At 34.4% G+C, this 14,389-nt stretch overlaps 1 protein-coding gene across 1 annotated transcript in view; it reads left to right on the top strand.

Annotated features, from left to right (window-relative positions):
• Positions 1-2,787: 2,787 nt before the first annotated feature.
• LOC104275068 (triadin-like) overlaps positions 2,788-14,389 on the top strand; it is a gene marked incomplete at its 3' end in the record, with an annotated part of 44,266 nt that continues 32,664 nt past the window's right edge. Inside the window, exon 1 of the mRNA XM_009870911.1 lies at positions 2,788-2,992. Coding sequence (XP_009869213.1) covers positions 2,788-2,992 — 205 coding nt within the window. The remainder of the gene's footprint in view (positions 2,993-14,389) is intronic.

The following is a 14,389-nucleotide window of genomic DNA, read 5'->3' on the forward strand; positions in this document are numbered from 1 at the left end:
TATACATATAAGTCCATATCTATACACACACAGTTTTAATTGCTTGTATTATAACTGAACAAATATCTGTCATTAGTATGCCCTTGGAGATATGCTGTGGTACTAATCAGATTTGTCAAGATGAGACAGTACCTTTCTATTCTGTCTTACACATCATAAATTCTGACTGATATTCCCAAGGGAAAAAAAAATGCATAATGTGTCAATTATGACTTGTTGCATGCACAGATTACTTGCATTTTGTATGCTGTAAGGTAACAAAATGCTATTGATTTTGAATTTGACTTTAAGAAGATGATATTTATTGCTAGTTGTCACTTGGCAGATTTTTTCCTCCTACTGTGAAATGTTTGATCTAAAATTTACGTTTGGAGACATGGAGACAGTGATGGTTTTACAATATTTTTTAAAAAGTGTATAAATTCTATCCTAGTAGATAGACATTATTCATAAGCAGAATAAACATTCTGTAAATAAGACTAAATTTCAAATAAGAAAAAACACACCATGTAATGTGCCAATCTTTTTCTGCTTATACAATGCTGCTGTGTAGTAGAACAGCTTTCTGGGGCTTGAAGCAAGGTATGCTTGTCAGGATGTTTGTGCATAAGCAAGCTGAAGATGTAGAGCTAAGGGAAGCACACAAAACTGCAATGCACTGCATAACAAACAAAAGAAATGTGAAAGAGTTTGGAGTATGAATCTGAGCACCCCAGAGATACAACACATTAAGAGTTAGGGAACCTCTGACACCAAAATTGTCCTTTCCAGATCTACAGACATGTGTGAGATACATAGAAGTAATTTTGGTATCTTTTCAAGATATTTTTCTCACTTTCTACAGAAAAAAAGGAACAAACGCAATGTTCATTAGCATAAGGATTGCCATTTCTTTTTTCTTTTTCTTTTTCTTTTTCTTTTTCTTTTTCTTTTTCTTTTTCTTTTTCTTTTTCTTTTTCTTTTTCTTTTTCTTTTTCTTTTTCTTTTTCTTTTTCTTTTTCTTTTTCTTTTTCTTTTTCTTTTTCTTTTTCTTTTTCTTTTTCTTTTTCTTTTTCTTTTTCTTTTTCTTTTTCTTTTTCTTTTTCTTTTTCTTTTTCTTTTTCTTTTTCTTTTTCTTTTTCTTTTTCTTTTTCTTTTTCTTTTTCTTTTTCTTTTTCTTTTTCTTTTTCTTTTTCTTTTTCTTTTTCTTTTTCTTTTTCTTTTTCTTTTTCTTTTTCTTTTTCTTTTTCTTTTTTCTTTTTCTTTCCCTTTTTCTTTCCCTTTTCTTTTTCTTTCCCTTTCTCTTTCTTTTTAGGAATAAATATGTTTACTTTTGGGCAATATCGAGGATCTAACCCTTTCTTCATTTATTTCTTTAAGGATATCAGTGTAGTAAATCTCAGAGGCTACATACATGTTGTGATGGCAAATATCTGAAAGTCTTCAGTTGCCTTTTACCTCAGCCCTAGTGATAGTTTCCAAATGCACATTTGCCATTCTCTCCGTAAAATGTGAAACTAAATCTGTTTCTCTTTGTATAGAGCAGCTCTGTCACTTTCCTTATCTCCATCACCCTAGAGAATTAACAGCTTTATAGGTTGCATCAGCTGTGACAGAATGTAGGTGATCTCAGGTTGAGAAGCAAAGATATGAGCAAACCAGACATCACCTGATTCCTTGAAATTCCAGACTTTTGTGTGGGTAAGAGTCTCTGAAGCCACTGATATTAATCTAGAAGAGTTAATATCATCAACCAGATGAGGAACATATGTAACATATCTTTGAATATTTCAGCAGTAGCATACAAGCTGATATTGTAAACAAAGCTAAGTGGAGATACTGTGATCATCTGGTTTTGACTGTGGAGTTATGAGTATTTTTACTATTGTTATTGTATATACTGGAAAACAAATACCAGCTGAGATTGTTCAGGTTATCAATTTCTTTTATGAAGAAGAGTAATTTGAGAACATCCAATTGTGGTCAGGTTTCAGTTACCACAGTTTTGGTTTCTGTCCAGATTTAACATTTCTTGGTACTCCAGGAAGAAATAGATTAAGTCATTACTGTTAACTGCCCATTAAATAGTTACTGTGTGTCAACTGTTTACTTAGCAAACATACATACTTACCTTCCTGCCAGCTCTCTAGTACCAAACCTGTGCTTTCTGGAATTAAGCCTGCTTTGGCAGTCTTTGTAACTTGTTTCTTGGGAGATTATTTCATTAAATGAAAAACACCACAAAAAAAGATATCTAAAAATCAGCTACGAGCCTCTTTGCAACTTGTAAGGATACTGGACATGTAAATCGTTTGTATTTCTGTTAGATGAAATGGAGTATATACGTTTCTATTGTTATTGATACATGTCCTTGACAGCAGAATTCCAGAATTCCAAACCTTGAGTGGCATCAACACATAAATGCCATTACAGTCAATGGAAATACACTTAATCACATCACCTGAGAATCTGGCCTACAGCCTGTAGCAAGAGAGTCCTTTGGAGAGTAATAACATTTTTGGCTTTTTCTGCAGCTATTCATTGCAGTCTAAAAAAATGTAATATTAAAATCAAAAAGGGTGATCATGGCTACTTTACGAAATTTGCTCCAAAATTAACTTTACTGGAAGTGGCCCCAGTTCAGAAAAAAAACTCCTTCCAGAAAGCACAAAAGCCTTTCTTTAGCAATCCAGTATTTACAGTTATTTTAAGTGTTTCGATTACGAAGCAACTTCAAAACAACACTCTCATTCTTGATTTTAAGTGTTACATTCTGTTTCCTCTGCTTTGACTATTTGCCTAGGACGTATGTCTACAACCACAACAATTACAGATGGTAAGAACGGATCCGTTCCGTCATCATCCATGAAAGTGGGGAAGAAATCAGTTACAGAAGACCTCGTGACAACGTTCAGCTCACCAGCAGCATGGCTTCTTGTTGTTGCTCTGATTGTTACCTGGTCGGCAGTAGCTATTGTAATGTTTGACTTGGTGGATTATAAAGCCTTTGCAGGTAAAATTCAGCATATTCTGTTTGACATATTGTATATTAAAGTTTAAAAATTTATTAAGAAGTGTGGATTATGCAAATATGCATGTCTCTCACCTTTTTGGAGGCACCACAGTGTCTCTGCTGAGTATACCAAGAGAGAAGATATTGTGAGAAGTGTCAGAACATATTAGTTCACACTTCGTAAATCTTTATAATTTAAATCTCTCCATTTTGCAGTCTGTCCTCATCCTGAAAAATGTGGATGTTTACAGTAATATAGTACGTACATCAGCATCTATGGTCAAATTTTTGTTTTGCAGTTTCTATATAAAATTTTTTCAAGAACAAATAAATTTAATTATTAATTCACATTTTCTGAATACATTTTTAAACTATCTCCTGACATTTGCTTACACAGTTCAATGACAAGAAAAATGCAAAAGATCATTTCTAAACATGTTAACCCTAAACTCATCTTCAAAAGCATAAGCACTGAGGACCAGTTTCTTAATATTAGCTAAGTCACACTATCATCATCAATACAATAATAATTCTATCCTAGTTTAAGACTTGGCAAACTGACTGAATAAGATTGAGTTTTAGGGTACATACTGGTTACTGAGGGCAAAAATGAAAATTAAGTAGGCCGTGCAAGAACTGTGATTGTAGTTGAGGAATAGGAATGAATGGAGAATAGATATTACCTCACTCTTACTTGATTTTTATGCCTTATATCTGACAATGATATATAATGGAAGATAAAATAAATTAACTACCTGTGTTTGTAAGATTGCATAGTGTTCAGCAAGCCACTTCAGCAGTAAAACTTGTGTGAGGTAAGCAGCCTGTAATGACAGGGAAACACGTATCTGAAACAGGAAACATATTATTAGGGTAATTTTCCTTCTTAAATAAGAACTCCAGCTCTAAAGTTATCACGCCTGTCACAGTAATTTAAGTAGGAATAGAAATTCAGACTTCAGCCTTTTAATTCAAAGCAAATTGAGTTGGCGTTTCAAAGTTAATTTCCTGGACTTTATTAGTTTACTAATAAATCCATAGATTTTTGTCCTACTATATATCAATATTGACCTCGAGATTTACTTTCAAAGCTTTTGAGACATAGATAGATCTTGAAAGAAACCGACCAATCCTGGATTAATGGATGACACAGAAGCTCAAAATGTGGAGAAAATAGATCACAAACCTCTCACAAATTTTTTTCTTCTCGTCTGTCTTTGTTTTCAGACGGAAGTCACTTGAGTTCTAGCAAAATATAAAGTTACTTTTGAGTGATTCTCCCAAAAAAAACACCACACACTTAATGACACAACGTAGATAAAAGCCAGTGGAGAGAAATCACCATGTTCTGCTTCTAATTTTCCATATTAACAATCAGTCAAACAGTCAAGTTCTTAAAATGTTTTCAGTGAGCAGCCAAAAACCAGGGCATAACTGAGACCATACTTTTAAACTAAGCAATTCCTAAACTAGCTGTCAGCTCACTCATGCTCAAGATAATAGTCAGGGCAATGCTAAGCAATGAGAATCTATATTCCTACTGGGGACTGAAGGAAACTTTCTAAGCAGATGGAAATCTGATGGTCATGTTGTATTGGTTAAATAAGCTTAAATCCCACAAGTGTTGATGGAAACTGACATTCTTCAGGCCTGGTTGTAGAAGTAAAGTAACGTAAAATTTAATCTGCAAGATGGATTCATATTTTTTTTGAGATTTCTGAGAGATGATACTTTAGTATTTTGAGTTCATTTCTTTTCCTTCCAAAAGATATTTCTGTATGTAAGTGATTAATTAAGCTAGCATTTAAATCAGGTCTCAATGGTGAAATGTTAAGAAAAGGACCTGTGTTGCTCCTTCAGACCAGGTTTTATAAGACTGTTTTCTGTATTTACATAAATATGACAATGGCTACATACTTGTATCATGACACTTGAGTTTCAACTCCTGAGTTCCTACTGAGTCTGATTTTTCCAGGCTAAACCCACTGATCTATAAAAATTCTGGGGAAATAGCTGAAGATTTCACATAGGACAACCTGGCTGGTGTTAGTGATTCTAGAATGATTTTCACCCTCTGACAATTTGGCCCTTGGCCTCCAGTGGAGGTAATGCTGTCTTTTCATATAGAAAGAAGAGTTTGGAACATATTTTTAAGTGACTTTTTAAATTTAAACTTATTGATATTTTCTCTTCACCTTGGCACTGTTCTTTGAACAATCAGACCTGCATAAAAAAAAGTGAACAGTTATTTTCAGGACTGTAAGTTTAGTTTTTCAAGCATGATTAGAATTAATTTTCTAGTTTTCAAATGTAAATGAAAGATGCCAAAGAAATTATATTCAACTGTATATTTTTAATCTATAAAACACAGAATATTTTGTGTGGTTTTCCTTAAATAACACTTGCTTTTCATAAGTCAGTGCATTCAATTTCTTTCCCCTTTCTTTACCTGAAGTTCCATGAAGTTCAAGTTTAGAAATTATGCATAGCATATGAATGAGGCAAGCTGAGAAAGCTGAACTCTGTTAGTCTAGAGAAGAGGAAACTTAGGGGTGACCTAGGAGCAGCCTGCAGCTTTCTGAAGGGCAGTTGCAAAGATGACAGAGGACTCTGACCTATGGGCTCCCACCAGAGACTTCCACTGTGTTTCTCTTCCAGAAATAACTGTCTCGGTAGCAGAGCTGCTGGCAGGGGCTGTACTGCACAGGAATGACCGCAGTAGCAAGCAGAAGAGGGTTGAAATAGCTCAGGAACATACACGGATTTATTCCTCCTGATTACACTAGAGAGCTGTTAGCCTCTGGCCAATAAAAGAAGTGTAATGCCCAAATTTATCAGTTGCCTAGATTACACAGAAATTCATGGAGGTCAGTAGAAACACAACACGTCAGCAACACAACACTTCAGACTTGAACTCAAGCATTATTTTCTTATTTCAACTATTAACAATTTTGCACTCATTATCTTAAAGGCAAATAATTCCCCAAAGGCATAAATTATTAGCATTTGTATTTTGGTCGTATATTTTTAATTTATGAATATAAACTCACATTGCCTCTATGGTCAGAGTGCCAACCTACAGATTTTGCTTCTTGATTACTATGGTCTCATGTTCTTTTAGAAGTAAACTACAGAGTTCGGGAATTTTGGCAATTTGTCTAAGATTAAATTTGTCCCAGAAGTAACTGTATGAAGATTAGGTGTATGGTTTCACCCTAAAACAGATGTAGTAAATTGCTTTTTGGGGGGCCCTTTCTATTTCAGTATTTTAAAAGGAACCTTTCGAACTGGGGAGTCTCAGGGAGAATAACACTTAGATTTTAGGTTGCTGAAATTAGATTACATTAATTCAAGTTCCACTCCTAGAAAGTTTTAACATACATTCTGTGTAATTTTGCACATCCAGAACACTGTAAATTCTATAGTACTCTGTAGTATTCAGGAGGTGTTGGTTGTAATATAAAATATTGCAGGAGGACCCTGGTGTTGCTTGTTGCATGTGTAAGGCTCTGCCTCCTTGGTGGTTGTGCATCACTTTGTGCAGAGGTTAGAACAGAGATGGGATCTGCTAGTCAGCTTTGTCAGTGGATTTTGAGGAAAGCATGGGACAAGAATTAGATCAGTGCTGAAAGATTCGCCCCTATTCTATCTACACAGAAGGAAATTAAATTCCGTGGTGTTTTGCTTTAGTGTGTTTTATGTTCATTCCTGTGAGGAAAGAAATGAAAGTTTGCATTGCTGCCATGGTGTGTGGTATAACTATAAATATGAAAGAAATATTTCTAACGTATATGAAGATGACATGCATTAGAAAAGCCTGAGATAAGAAATCATGAATCTTATGCAGTACATAGCATGTATGAATATGCAATAAGTAGCATACCAAATTCTCAGTATTTTCAGAAATGCAGAAAATGATTCATTTTTTTTGGTGCATGTTTTGCAACAGTTTGTTATTACCACCATCCTTTGTGTTAGAAAATACACCTTGTTAATTGGCTTCATAATTCATGAATGTATTTCACACATTTGTTGTACACATAACTAGATTATGTATTTTAATTGGTAAATGTAACTGAATAATTTAAGATTATTTTAGTTCTAAAGATTGACTGCCCAGGAATCCACACTTACTAATGGGCTAATAAAGTGTTCAGAATTCCGTGCCATCTCTGTGACCAATTATAGCTAATTAGCACCACCCTAATTTCAGATCCAGAGTGTTCAATATTCAAAGTAAATTGATAGTGATTTAGCCAGTCACCTAAAGGCCAGACTAAGTCAGACCTAAGGAAACCTCACCATACCTATGAAACCCAAAACAATCCACAAAATAATCTAGATGAAAATACGGAACACATACAACATGAGCTTGTCATTTTATTGTGACTGCTTTCACGAAAGAAAAAGAGCAGGCTCTTTGTTGCGGATAATTCATTTCTCTCAACTGTAAGGAGGGTTTTTAGAGACCTTCAGCAAAGGCAGATATCTGTAGAGGTAATACCTGTCAATGACAGGAATGAGGAGCTACAGAAAGATTTAGCTGGCCCTGGATAGTCAGGATGATGTGCCTATTCATATTCTTCAGCAGAGGAAAACAGGCAAACAAAAAATTAGGAACCATATATCCACATCTGAATTTTGGAGAAAACAAATACACGAAGGTAAAAATCAAGGCTCTATACAGTCAGTGTATAATTGACACATGGACATTTTTTTTCCATGTCCTGCATAATCAAACTGTAAGATGCAAAGCCTGCTAGCTGCAGGGTGCTTGCTTCATCATTACAAGAAGCAGAAGTCAACAAAATACACAAAATACTGCTATTCTACTGGATTTCTTTTTTTGTTTGTTTGTTTGTTTTGGTGACATAATTGTTATTAGGACTATATACATCCGTTTTTCTCCTGGAATGTCATCACACTGTAATAACTTTATTGGATTTGTATTAATTGGAAACTTTTAAGAGCTGCAAAAAGAATATTGTACTTATATTTACTTTTGTATTTTATGCCAATATATCCACCAGTATTAAAATTAATAATACCTTTACTCTTATTCAGGAAAAAGAATGATTTTCTGGCTTGGTTTATAGCACCAGCAAACATAACTGAATGAATCATTTTGTCTCTTGATGCAATAGGTGTTTCACATTCTCATCAAATTGAAATAATTGGCAAAAGCTTTTCTATATATGCAAAACCCTAGACAAATCTTGTGAAGAACAAAGGGAAGGGATATAACAAAATTATGTTAGCCCTCACTGTGCTTACCTTGAAACTTACTTAAATAGTGCTATAGTCTTTTAAAATACAATCTTAATTGTTTTTACAGGTCTCAATTCAGAGCATGAGTGAACAGCTTACCCATTTCAAATTTCTTAATTAAATTCTTAATTGAATTATGTGAGACTTTGCTAAGGTACCCAAAACCTGCAAAACAATTTTTTTTTCACTGCCTTCCAAAACAATAAAAACAATTAAAGGGATTTAAAACCAAGTCCAGTTCAAGGAAGGGCTGCCCAGGTGACATCTTATTTCCCATGTTTCGCTCTTCAGCAAATCTCACAGCTGCGTTATAAACTCCTAGAAAATAAGTTTACACTGGACATAATGACAGTCTATGAAGTACTGCAGAGTTGCAAGTATTGCGTTCATCCCAAATGATCTAGTATATATAAGATGATAAATTGTGATAGATCAAACTTCATGAGGTCATAAAGTTGAAAATATGAAATTTCAGAAACTATCTCAATGAATAGGGAGGGGTCCAAGAAGAGAAATAAGTCTTGTGTGCTTAAATATGCTTCATGAGGTACAACAAATCAACCAAATTTCTGGCACTGAAATTTCTAATTTTAAAAAAACAAACAAAACCAGTAATTCATTTCAGTAACAATTGCTGCAACGTAATTCTTTGGTTATTTGCTGTTGAAGAAATCGAAATAATTCGACTTGAATCAACTAGATTTAATATATTCTTTTCAGCAACAGGATATGTTTGTAAACTGTGAAAATACCAGTGCCTTATTTAACCATGTTTTCACATTGCTCTGATTCGTACTGTATAATCTGACACCTACAGCATATTGTTTTTCTTTTGAATGAACTCCAACTTCTGCCTCATAACAGCAGCCCCACAGAGATTAAAGAGCTGCTCCTCACTTCACTCCTTGTCTGCTTCCTTTAGCCAAGCGACGGCTGAGTACGTTCATTACTGTTAACGGTGTTTCTCCCTTCTTTCCTTTGGCCTCTCTGGGGTCCGTCCTGTTGCCATCCTCTCTAGCCACCTATTCACACCATTGCGATGATCCTTGTTTACCCACTGGTAAAGATATTCTGCCTGCAGTGTTCCGAATTAACGTGCGGGGGGTCTGCCGGGAGTGGCCGTAACCTAGCACGGGCACGAGCAGAGCGGTGGGACACGGCAGCACTTTTGCTTCTCTCCTAACCCCAACCTTGGCTGCAAAGTTTGTCACTGTAGCCTCCTCCCAATTTTCACAGCATGCTCGAAAGAGATCCAGTAGCTGAGAGGTGCCCTCAGTTACAAGATTGCCAGGGAATGGTGGCACGCTGAGAGAGACTCGTTTTACCTGCATAAATGCCCTTTAAAAATGCCATTCTGCGGTTATTTAACAGTGCTGCCTGTTTAATCCGGAGTGAAGATCTGTGAGGATTGAACACTTGGAATGGAAAAAAAAAAAAGGCGCTTCAAATTATTTTAGATAAAATGGATTTTTGAGGAAACACACCTAATTAGGGTCTGACCCATCAAATCAGAATCCTTTCAGGTGATACCAAATCAAGTCATTTAAATTGCATGTAAAGCCCATTTTAAACCTACAGTCCTGTCTATGAGTATAGTTTTACCAAAAGTACATGAAATTACCTCATGCATTTTGACACTTTGTGAATTTCTTTCTATGTTTTCGCAAGTAGATTCTAGTTATAACTACTTTGTTCTTGTTTTGGTACCTTTGTCCACTTTCAAGTGAGGTTTTTCTACAGACTTGACTTCAATATAATTATTTAAGATTGATATTAGGAGGAGAAAAAGAAGATTTATACCACAGACTGTAGTCTTCAAGTTTACAATTTAAATACCTCTAAAATGGAAATTATTGCATAATATGGAGTTTTCTTTGGCAATGTTTTTATCCTTATAATTCAATACACTTACCATTCAAAATTAAATTATTATTTTTGTACTCACAGTTTAATGGTACTCATCAGAGTTTGCCCTGAAGTCTGGTGCTGTAAGGATGACAAAAATATTAGTCTATGAAAAAGTAGAGAAGACTCAAGGACACCTTTGCCAATGAAGTGGAATATTAATAAAGGAAGATTTTCTGTGTGCATTGTGTTTTATATGTTAGATACCACTCGTCAGAACATCACAGAGTAGAAACAAACTGCTACTAATAACAAACCTTAAAAGTATAAAAATTAAAATAAAGGTCTCTATAAAAGAATATTTTACTAAAGCTAGGATGTGTTTTATTATCACAAACTAGTGTTAGGCTTTTATATTTTATTAAACATGACAGAAATTCTCTGTCTTCATCAGCTGTACCTTGTCAGTATCAATGAATTAGATTGTATCTCATAGATCAATCTTTACACCAGATAATTACCACAATTTGTAATTTAATTGCATTCAATTCACTGGAGTCAAAATATGTAATTGATGAAAAATCTAACAATTATTAAGTAATTCACTGCAATTCATTAAAAAAAAATTAAAATAGGTTGAACTCTGAGCATGTATTTAAATATTTGACACGCAAAAATGATTGATAGGTGACTACATTCCTGGCAGAGTTATTAAGACTGTAGTAATGACTGAAGGGATTTGCACAGATAAATCAATTAGTCACTTCTTGTTGTGCACTTCACAGGAATCAATGACACAGCCTATGAAACATTACCAAATTTGCCAGAAGTACTACAACAAATAATACCATGTGATTAATCAATTCCTGTTTCCAAAAGCCACTGTAAAAAGACCTATTATCAGTCCTGAAGAAAAAAGACAAAAAGGTTTCTTGTCTTCACAAAATACCACAGTTTTACCGAAGTTGAAGTGACATTGTCTCTTTATTAAAATTATCTTCTGTCCCAAGAATAGACCTAATATTGATTGAGGGACTTTAAAAGTCTGTCATTGACTGATTTCAAGGAGTTGTGTTAAGTGTGAGTTATTAATTACCATTAAAGATAAGAATTCTATTTTCGAATCAATTGGATTTAAAATTATGAACCAAGAAGAGTTTGAAACTAAAGAAATTAATTGGTCAGAATTCTTGTCCTTACATTTCAAATCAAATTACTCTTCCTCTATGAATAATGCTGCAGATCTACCAAGAATTATAGCAGTTTAATTTGGCTGTAATGATCATGAAAGTTTCAAAATACATAATGAGTTGTCAGAAGCATTTAATAGCTATAACACATCTGAAATTATTTCTAAATGAATTATTTTAACTAAACTTGCGTATGTTTAGTAAAGAAAACAGAAAAAAAGCTTCCAAATTTTCTTGCAGATATCTACAGCAGGTAAAATACATTCTCTAAATGCATTCATTTAAGTTTTTCTACAATAAAGTTCTGTTGAAAAGTAATATATAAAGTCTTTCAATTTGACTTGAATTCTTTCTGTCAGCGTTAATCCTTCTGAATTTCAGCATTTGCCAGAAAGTTCTGTAATTTAAATTTTGAAGTTCCCATGGAAAAAAAAAAAGGGCAAGACTGACAACTATTCTTATAGCAGTGAAGGTGCCAGCACAAATAGAGATGAACTTTTACTAAACTGAAAAACATCTCTTATATTGCAGTAAGTAATAAACGACTATGGCAAAACTAAATGTTATAGTAAAGCATTGCTAGTGGTACCAGTGCTGTTTTGGAATGCAAGTAATCGGATCAATAGTCATATTGACCTGAAATTACTATGAATGTAAAGGTACAAATCTAAGTGCTGAGCCAAAATGTACAATGACAAGAAATATTTGAATACAAAACAGCACCACTAATAAGATCTGTGTCACATACCTCAGACATATGAAAGCAAGGTGTCATGTCCATGCTAATTTTTCAGGCTTTGTTTCCTTCCTAGTCAATGGGAAGGGATGAGCATCTTTGAAAATTAATTCATATAACACTTAAAATGATGTCAGAGGAAAGCAAGAGACTTGCCTTCTGAAGGTCACAATATGTCTTTCTGCATTGGTTTGAGGGAGTCTAGAAAGCACCAAGGATTCAATACCTGGCTTCCAGGTACATTTGGTTAGTCAGGGTCAACTGAACTTAAGCAGTGATTGAATGAAATTACATACTATAAACTATTTTCTTCAATATTAATTGCATGTTTCACCTCTGAGCTTAACCTGTTGAGTAACCGTTCACTTCCTTTCCCCCTTTCCTCCTTTGACAGACATTTAATGTTTTTCTCCTGCATTATCTAAGAGGAAGAATTGGTTCAGTCCTCATTTTAAGCTCAGCAAAATGTAGAACTTCACAGATAGCCTCTATCTGAGAAATCCTCTGTATTCATAAATGCCATTTACAGTTTAAATTCAAGTTCCTGCCTCTGCTACTCCCAGTACAATAGTGACATATGATACATTATATATATGTTCTATGATATATTAATTATATAGTTATAGATTAGTTACAAATTATATATTACATATTATATTATATAATATGTATTGCAAAATAATTACATTGTAAGCTTAATATAAAAATAATTTGTTTTCTAAGTTCTGCCTAGAAATTAAGTCGGAGGACAACTAATCCAGTCTAAATGTGGTGAATTCAAGACTATTCTAGAAAAAATCATTATACTGTACCCTTGCTGGACATCTCTAGCTAAATTATTTAAAAAAAAAGAAACACACAAGAAAAACAGAAAAGGAAGAAAAAATCCCTAAACCCTGTAAATTACATCCAAATATCAAACTCAAACTTTGTTATGAAAATCTGCATCTTCTCAGCTTCATTCTTGAAGCAAGAGTATGCAAATCTTCTGAAAATATTTATCTTGCTTTGCATGTGTGTGGGGCAAATGGTATTTTTCTCTCTACTTGTTACCCTCTGGATTGCTTTATTTCCCTTGTTTGTTGTTTGTTTTTTTCTAGTACGGAAAAAATCTGCTAGTGTCAAAGATGTGGGGAGAGCTGAAAGCATGAACTTCATCAGTAGTAATTGCCACTTCAATGTTACCTGTTGTGGTGTTCTTAAGCATTTTAGGACACATCGTTACTGTTATCACTACTTTTTAAAAATGTAGGAAATACAACAGAAATTAAACAGGAGATCTACGAACAAGGAGATAGCTTTGCAGGCATGTGTGGCTTGCAACAGGCCGCCAGTGAATCTCATGGTATCTGTAAACAAAATTTAATTTTGCAAATACCAGTAAAGTGTCCTCTACAGAGCCCCAAACTGATTTTTCTAAGCTTTTTATGTTAAACAGGATTTGTAACTTGGGCCTCTTAGTGTAGGCATGACTGGAGAATTTTGCCTCTGGACACATACAATTTCTAATCCATTTTCACAGTTTGCTATGAAGATATTATGAATTAAAGACCAAGATATGACATTGAGGGCTCTCATTCATCAGCAAAGATGGCTTGCCTTGGGGTGGTTGGAATAATTTTCTGTGCTCTTGATCTTGCTCTTCTATGAGCACTTCCTTTGCCTGCCTGGGGGGACAGCTCTGCTACCTGTGAAGCCGTTCTTGAACTGCTAGTTGGTACAGCTGTATATTAAAATAAATTAACAGCAATTCTTGTTTCATTTACAGTTGTAGTCCCTGCAGCTGTAAAAGCCTGTGGCTGCAAAAGTAACTGAGCCAACCCTAAGTAACCAGTGGGTAAAAAGGGTAGACAGGTAGCGTGGAAATCAAGGCAGCTCTCTAAAGTTCAACCATCTGTGCTTGTGAATCAAAACCTCAGTTATGCTAAGACTTCTCTGGCCACATCCCTTCTATTAGTCCACTTGGACTCCTTAGCACCTCTAAATTAGAATAAAGTGTAAATGACATCAGGGGTCAGCTTGCAGATTTATTTTTTAATAGAATAAATATAGTTATTAATTCTCCTGGTGAATACTTGAGAAGAGCATTTGCAGCAAATCAGTTGAAAAAATAACATCTCTGCATCTCAATGCATGAGTCCGATGCAAATAAGTAAATGCCTTATGATAAGCAAAGTAAATATTCCCTTTTATACTATTCAATCTTACTAAATACAGTAGTGCACACAATAGCACACTAAATGAAGAGATAATGCATATTTCTTTGAAATTACATCATTACATCATGCCACAGGTTTAATTAATTTGTTGTGCCTGATTGTTCAGTAATATATATTTACACAGGGGACAATCCCATTG

This window comes from Apaloderma vittatum, unplaced genomic scaffold (assembly GCF_000703405.1).
Source record: "Apaloderma vittatum isolate BGI_N311 unplaced genomic scaffold, ASM70340v1 scaffold10396, whole genome shotgun sequence".
NCBI classification, from domain to species: domain Eukaryota; kingdom Metazoa; phylum Chordata; class Aves; order Trogoniformes; family Trogonidae; genus Apaloderma; species Apaloderma vittatum.